General features: G+C 39.1%; 1 protein-coding gene across 1 annotated transcript in view; it reads left to right on the top strand.

Moving 5' to 3' along the window:
- Positions 1-320: 320 nt before the first annotated feature.
- KDM1B (lysine demethylase 1B) overlaps positions 321-8,522 on the top strand; it is a 28,871-nt gene continuing 20,669 nt past the window's right edge. Inside the window, exons 1-6 of the mRNA XM_026843782.1 lie at positions 321-370; positions 2,390-2,492; positions 3,304-3,428; positions 6,242-6,331; positions 7,083-7,194; positions 7,927-8,043. Coding sequence (XP_026699583.1) covers positions 2,403-2,492; positions 3,304-3,428; positions 6,242-6,331; positions 7,083-7,194; positions 7,927-8,043 — 534 coding nt within the window. The 5' untranslated portion in view covers positions 321-370; positions 2,390-2,402. The remainder of the gene's footprint in view (positions 371-2,389; positions 2,493-3,303; positions 3,429-6,241; positions 6,332-7,082; positions 7,195-7,926; positions 8,044-8,522) is intronic.

Here is an 8,522-nt window from a genome sequence, read left to right as displayed (position 1 = left end):
GGCAGCGTTGGGGCGGGCGGCCGCCGGCTATGGGCTCGGCGTCAGTTTTAAAGGGGAGCGCACTGCCTGGCTCCCGCCGCCCCTTGTTTGTCGGGCTGTTTCCTCTCTCTGGTGTGTGTGGTTTCTCCCCGTTCCGTGTCGTGTGTCGTCCCGTGTCCCGTCCGGTCCCCTCGTCCCGTCCCGTCCCGCCCCCCCCGCCAAACTTGCTGTCAACGGTGCAGGTAAAACCCCTGTGCAGGCCGCGCATTACTGACGGATGAAGCGTTATAGAATGTGACAGCGTATTACGTATCTCCCCTTTTAAAGGGCTTATTTTCTCAGCCAGTAAGATAACACTTATAGGATGCAGAGTCATGTAAAGCTTAGTAAAGTAAGTGCTGTTTGTTTTGTTCTTTAAAAATCTAGGGGGGGGGGTGTTTTGGGAAGGGAAGTAGGGACAAAGTGGCCTATACCTGGAAGCAATGGCCTTGCTTACAGTTATGTGTATAAGCTGATATCTTTTTCTCTTTCTCCCCACCTCCCTCTTCCCTTCCCGTAGTGCTTACAGCAAAAATAGGCTTGTGATTCTGTATGACTGGCCTTTGCCTTTCAAAATGGGAGGCCTCTCTGAATCTTAAATATTTTTACTAACTGTCTTCTTAATGATAACCGCCACCTTTTCTTTTTCTAACCCCTTATACACAGTGAAACAGCTGCATGTGCTTTAACTTTTTGGATAAAGGGCCTTACAGCAGCAGTAGACTGTCAGCACCTGGTAGTCACCAAAATGAGTCGCCTGGTGCCTTGCTCACTGCTAAGGTAGTTCATCGCATCCGATTGTAAAGGCAACAGCACGCAGGAATGATTATCTAGCACCAGAAGCTAAGGTGATGCAGAGAGATACTTTTGTGCTGCTGATCTAGAAGGAAAGCACCTGCGGAAGAATGCCACCATTTCCTGGGGTGTTGCGAAGTAGTTTAGGGAAATCTCATGTAAATGAAGCTGGTTGGTTTTAATTTCTCTACTCTGCAACCTCACCCGCTCCCATACAGTGTGTCCTGTTTTTTTTTTTTTAATAATAAACATTGACTTCTTTTTTTCCTCCCTCTAAGTAGTTATAATGGGGGGGGTTGCAAGAAAATTATGTTTTGTATTCAGTTGTCTGAACTAATTTTTCACTTATGTGGATATCAACATGTGATTTCCCTTCCTAAATCAATTTCTCCTATCTTCAGAGGAGAGTAAACCACCAGTTTACTTGATTTACATCAGCTTCATTTGGAACTGTGTAAAAATGCCCATTTTCTTCTCCTGTTACCTTTACTTTTAGCAGAGTTCCTGAATGAAGCTACTGCTACCATACCCATCGCTGTCAGCTTGAACAAGAAAGATGCAGCCTGGAATGGAGAGAATTGAGAAGTCTCAAATATATATATATTAAAAAAAAAAATACAATTACAAACTGGTTCCTATTAGAACAAGATAAGATAACATTCACGATACAGTGCTGTAGTATAAGGGTTTTATTTCTACTTCCTTTCTGTATGTGGTGGAGCACAATTAGATTTAATTCTTCTTCTAGACTCTCTTTAGTTGTGTTTTACTCCCTGTGAGAAGAATGCCTTTAATAATACCATTTAAAATACGCTTTCATATTTCTGTTTCGTACTTTCTCACGCTCCATGCTTTCCAGCTTACATGATAAACTGGTCTTTTCTGTGTTCCCACTAATGTAGTCAGCTATAGAGCTCTCTTGTGGCATAAACCTTTTATTTTCTCCTACAGTATGCTTAACAACAAAGTTTGTAATATTCCAGTCACCTATAACTGCCATGAAACTGCAGTTTAGACGTTAAATTCTGATGTACTTTCATAGGAGGGTGTTCAAGTCTTGGAACTGGGTGTTCACCTGGTATTAAACATCTCTTTAGTACGCTATTTGGAAAAGTGTTTTACAGTGCAAATCTCTTGCTACCAATAAATCAGTAGTTAGCAGGACAAGCGTTACTCAGAGTGGTATTTCAATGCTTGCATTATGAGCTGATGTCTCTTCACTTTGCCAACCTAAATTCCAGTCCAGGTCTTCACGTAATGCAAATCAGATTATTGAAATCCAGGGTATGCTGATCTGGAACAGCCTGTCATGATGTACTCAAGGATCTAATCTTAACTCCAAATTTAGTTTAAAATAGTAGTATTGTTCTCTTCCTGTAATGTCTCATTCTCATTTTCCTTCAGAATTAGTAGTGAAGCTGAACAGACTCTTACCTAGGTAACTCTGACAGAAGTACTGTTATGAGTAGCTGTACTGCCCAGGTGATTAGACAGCTCTGTAAAGTCAAGCAGTTAACCCTTTGTTGTGTTGTTTTTGGTTTTTTTTTTGTAACTACTGCTGATAATTTTTTTGCAGATCTAATAATACAATGTCAACTGGAAGGGTACGAACGAAAAAAAAGGCATGTTCTTCTGACCAGTCTCCAGACAACCTTCCTCTGAGGAGTTCTGGAAGACAGGTATTTATAATAATTTAAAAACACATGGGTTTGTACTCTGGTATTTTTTATTTTCTGTTATTTATGAGCAAGCAGCCTTTACTGTGGATAAGTTAAGACTTAGAATACTTACCTGGAGAGAAGGAGAATTAGTTAATAGGCAAAGTGACTCATTTGTGAACAATATTCAGAAAAGATAAATGCTCAGTATAACCTGTAAAAACTTGATGTGTTAGAAATACAATCACAGATTTCTGTACAGCCAGCCAAAGCTGTCTGCCCATCCAGACGGAGGCTTAGAACAACACAATACATGATACCTTTGAGGCCCAAAAGAGACATTTGGTATACAGCTTTGTATCTGGAGTCCAAAGAAGCCTCAAGCCTACCCTAATATTTTATTTGAGGGGCAGATAAGATTGCTACTGATTAATAAGTTTGTGAAGAAGAGATTTTCTGAAGGAGAAATAGAATGAACGCATGAGGCTTGACTCATTAGCATGTGATGGAGCTTAAAATATGATTTAAACTGAAAGGTTTGCTTCTAATTCCTTCAATGGCATCAGTTAGACTAAAGCAAGACATTTTTAGCTTTAAATGATATTTCCAGCCTTACTGGTTTATGTTTGTTGGGTTTTTTTTTTTTTAGAAAAAAATGACCTACTTTGACAGCTGTTTCATGCTGCAGCTATTTCACAACGGATACAAAAATTTTCATTAGTACCATTTTAACCATTTGTTGCTACCCACAAGCTGCAAAACTGCCTGAATGCCATTTTATAGAAGATGCATTTGTGTAATTTCTGGTCAGATTTCAGCTATTTTTTATTAGGTGAAGAAGAAAGCGGCTGAAGCAGCAGATGATGATGATGAAGCGTCGGAGAAGAAATATAGAAAGTGTGAAAAGGCTGGATGCACTGCAACATGTCCTGTTTGCTTTGCCAGTGCAGCTGAAAGGTTTGTTTCTTTTTATTTGCATTTTTCACAGACTTTTCTAAACTTGCAGCCGAAGTTTAGGCTCCTAACTATGTTCTTGAAAAATCTCTGTGTTTCTAAATATGGAGGGAGAATTCAAAGGTACTAATATGAATCTTAAGATGACAGAAAAGTCACAAATTATCCCTATTGTGGTTAACGTTCAACTGTACAAGTTGCTAATTCAGATATAGAATATCTTTAGGTGTGCTTATTTATATTATTAATGGTGTCTTCTGGAACATATCTTGCTTCTGTGAAACTGAGAGCATATTAGTGTAATCTGAGGAAGCTAAATTTGCTTTCAAGATGGAAAATTAAACCATTGTTTACTGCAGAAATTCTTTATCGCTTTTTCATTGGAATGTTTTGCAGTCTGAGATGAAATTCTGACCCTGAAATTTTAGGCACTGGGAGATGGTCTTATCTGAACTCTTTGTGCCTGAGTTGTTAATGGCTTTCTGTGTACTTGCAGAAGTCCTTCTGCATGCTGACCCTGGGGGTACTGAATGCATGATACTGACAAGGTATATCTATAATAAGTGACATGTTAGACTTCATTATATAGTAGGCAGACTTTAATTACACAGCATTCCACTCTTGCTGGTTAATAGAGGCAAACTTTCCTTGTTTTATTTATTTTTCAGTGATCTAAAATAATTCAGTGCTTCATTTAGTTATCTATGTAGATTGTTCTTTGGTGGCAGGAGGTCAGTGTATTCTGGATGTTGTCTTAGTGTTGTGTTTAGGGTAAGAGATAAATCCCCTTGCGTTCTAGCCAATCCTCAGAGATCAGAGGGGCTAGGGGCAGCTGGACTTATCCTTTAATAGGTATGTCAGTTGAGACCATGACTATGAGTCTGACCCAGCCCAAGCAGGCACTCAGGAGAAACAGCCAGATTCACAAATAGTACAGTTTATTTTCATGCAACATTTACAGATTCTTTAAGATTGCCTACGATAAATGCACAAACTGCAGGTTGGCTCTATAGCACTACACAAGAAAAAAAAACCCCACAAAGTAAACCCTGTTGTAATCACACTCACTAAATTCCTGGGTATACGCTTGGCCTAGCTGAGGAAATCTTACCAAAAGGTGTCCCTTCTAGGGAGGAGGGGGGCGGCGAGAACACAAACCCATCGATCTGTCCCTCTGGTTTGGTGTTGGATTATCGTCCCTCCAAATTAGGTACAAACTTGGGGTACTGTTTATCGTAGTAGGTATGGTGAGTGGGTGGGACTGTAGTCAAATCATTATTCTATCATTAATACATAATTAGTTTCATGGTGCCAAGCAGTACAGCTGTTTTTTGTGGGAAAAAGAGGGAGGACAGGAAGCAAGGTCAGCTTGGTACACTGGGTGCAGCTGGGTTGTGGAGGAGAGAAGGGAGGATGAGGCACGGAGTTGGCAGGTTGCTACAGAAAATCATATTTCAAGGGAACCAAGCAGAATAGGAGATGAATCTGTCCTTGAAGTAAAAGAATGGGACCGTGCGGCCTGCACCCTGCTTCGCATTCTTCCTTGGCACCACATCAAACACAAATCACTGGACCTCCGTCGGGTCCTGTGTTTATTCTGAGCACTCTGTGTCAAGGAAAACGTATGCTTCACAAGTTTCTCATTGTTTTGCTCTTTTGCCTTCCTTGTGCTTCTGACACCCAATTTTCCAATACCTAATTTCCAGTACCTAACACTTAGGAAAGTCAAGTGTTTTGGCAGTTGCATAAGAGACTTGTGAGGAGAAATGAGCATCTGAGACATCAGCATTGGTGACACTATGTTTTTTATTTAGGAAGCAATAGATACTGCTTAGTCATCTTTTTGAATTGTGATTTTAATATTTTGATTTCACACACACACACACACACACACACACACACACACAGTACATACTTACAACATTATTTATTTCAGATGAGATAATTTCATGGCTAGCTATTTCACTTAGTAGCTTAGGTCACTGCTTTTTACCTCATGCTTTTTACTGTGTGCATTTATCTTGAACCATTTCATTGAGTATAGTGAGAGTTTTCTAGCTGAAGAGTGATTGCTTTGTCTGATTGATATAATCTTTGCTAATGGATATTTCTTCCTGAGAGTAATAAAGAATAAATGCCCAGAATGTGTAAGTGCTTCCTCAGCGAATCGCAGCCAACTTGGTCACGTGAAAAAATAGGCAACATCTGTTTTGTGTTCATATTTGCCTTTATAGTTTTGTCAGTTGTTCTGGGGACGGGATGTTATAATGATTTATGAATCAATTGATCACACCTACAAGAAAAATACTAATTTAAATGATCCCTCCAACCGCTGCACTAATGTCAGAACAAAATGGAACAAAGTAAGGGAACTGTAAGCTCCCGTGGAGAGGGACTTTGTCTTCTTACACATTTGCAAAACACTTAGTGTGTCACAGCGCATATTGTAAGAACAAATTTATTTCATGTTCAGGAAATGTCTGCTTAAGGGGTACTAAAGAGAGACTCAGTTGACCATTGTTAGCAGGCGGTTGCTGGAAGCCAGACCAACTATAAAACAGCACATTGTGTATGTTTTGCCTCCTTCGCATCTGGTGTTGCTTAGTTTGGAAACTGGAAGTGTTTGAGACAATTGAAATGATCTTATTGTTATTTGTATGACTGTAGTGCCTTGTGCAAGTCAGCCTTCGTGAATGTAACTGAAAACCCTGACTTGTCCTGAATGATTTCTTCACGTTCTAGAATGTGCTATTGTCAATAGAAAGATTTTTTTCTAAATGTATTGTAAAACCATTTCTATGTCTCCTGCATTACAGATGTGCTAAAAATGGGTATACGTCTAGATGGTATCATCTTTCCTGTGGGGAGCACTTCTGCAATGAATGTTTTGACCACTATTACCGAAGGTAGATTTGCTTATTGAAATTTGGCAGATGTTGTAACTGTTGAAACATCATATACATAAACATAGTACAAAGACTCGTCCCCTGTTAGTTCAAAGTGAGGCTTAGATATTGGTGCTAAAACTGCAGGTGCTGTATGGACTAATCAACAACTTAAACATAGCAGCATGAACAAAACTGGTTAGTTTAGGCAGGCTGATTTGTGTATACAGCTATTCTAAAGCTTTTGTCTTTTTTAAAACATCAGAGAATTTTAAATAATGAGAACAGTTTTGAATAAATCTATTTTCCTTTATAAAGCAAATTCACTTTACAATGTGAGTTCAGGAGACCTTGCCTCTCTGTAACATCAAATCAGTGAGTAGATTTAACTCTTGCAGTTCAGTAACCTTGAAGACTCTGGTCAGACTCACAGAGTGCTTTCAGCTCCAAGCTCCTTCCCATTTGAGTGGGAATTGAGTCCAGCTTTACTTGGGAGCTTATGTGCTCAGCAGTACCCGTGACTCAGTCCAGGCTTTAGATACCGGGAAGTGTGCTCATGATCAAGAGGACATAGTGGTCAAGATGCAATTTATTGGTATTGTAAGAATCCTGACTTTCTCCTTTTTTACTAGAAAAAATATAGGACTCTCTACAGCCTTATTTCTCTGTTCTTATATAAAATGTTTAATTTTAGAATAACTGCTGTTGCTAGAAATGAACTAGATACTCAATTTTCTGAGTGCTAGCTGTTTTCTTTCCTCTTTCTTCTTAGCCATAAAGATGGTTATGAGAAATACACTGCCTGGAAAAGGATTTGGACAAGTAATGGTAAAAGTGAGCCCAGTCCAAAAGCCTTCATGGCTGATCAACAGCTTCCTTACTGGGTAAGATGGAGGATGATTGATTTATTTAATAGGGTGTATATCAATGTGGTGTTCTGATGTGAGTTTCCAGTATTGTATGTTCAAGCAGCAGATCGGCTGAGTTTTTGTGGGGATTTTCTTGTATTAGAGGGGTGTAGAAAAGAGGAAGATAATAATTATGATCAGCTCCTCCATTGTTGGAAACCTTCTCCACACCCCACAAAGAACAACCTTCTGTGGCTTTTCAGTGAAGTATCAGCTAAGATGTGTGACGTTCAGGTAGAATAAGATTTGATGGGGAAAAGAGAGCATGCCAGCTATAGGAAAGTGTGAATGTGAAACACTTCCAAAACAGATTTTGTATTTCTCTGCTAAATAGAGCAGAAGAATTGAGGCTGGAATGGAAGGAAATTTGTTGTTAGTGGTGGATTTTCTTGTTGTTGTTTTTGAATTGATGAACAATGTGTTTTTGCTGTAATGCTTGCAAAACCCACTTAAGACCATAGTAACTGAGCGTTGAATTAATTTTGGAGTTAGGTTCTGTGGGGAGATTCAGTCTTAAAGGAGATGGGCACAAGGTGTCTGTGTGCCAGATGTCTTTCTTATGACCTGAGGATTACATAATGAATGTAAAAATTATATTTGACAACTTCCTCACATCTCCCTGCTTTCTAATTGGTTAGTTACACTTCATTAATCTTATCTGTAATCAGACAGCAACAAGTAAAAACATGTTTGTTTTTTGACTTGTAGGTGCAGTGCACAAAGCCAGACTGTGGTAAATGGCGTCAGCTGACAAAGGAAATCCAGCTGACACCACAAATAGCAAAAACCTACAGATGTGGTATGAAGCTGAACAATTCCACCAAGGTAACACAGAAGAGTTTTGCTCATATTGAAACTAACAACAAGTTGATATTTCTTGTTTGCAGACATTAAATTCTTCTTGTTTGCTGCTTAATGTGTGTAAAGTCCAAATGATTGTCTGATGGGCTGGAGAGCTGCACGGTGACAGGCTTACATGCTCTTTGAACTTTCTGTTTCCCGAGTGGAAATATTAAGAAAGAAGTACCAGGAATATCTTTGTCTGCACGGTCAATTATGAAATACTTCACTCTGAAACTATGGGATCATAGCATGTAGAAAATGGACACACACCAAAATATTTATTTTGGTTTTGTTTGGCCATACTTTGTTATTGATGGAAGCATCTGAAAAGCTCAATGACCTTTTATTAATTTCTAGCAAGTCCGTCATGGGGCTTTACATGAAAACTTTCAGCTTTGACATGAAGATAACTCCTGAAATCTGAAAGAGTCCTTATAGTGCCATACAATCTATATAGGTAA

The sequence above is a fragment of the Athene cunicularia genome (genome assembly GCF_003259725.1).
Source record: "Athene cunicularia isolate RWA chromosome 2 unlocalized genomic scaffold, athCun1 chr2_part1, whole genome shotgun sequence".
Taxonomy (NCBI): Eukaryota; Metazoa; Chordata; class Aves; order Strigiformes; family Strigidae; genus Athene; species Athene cunicularia.
This window is presented reverse-complemented; position numbering and strand designations above follow the sequence as displayed.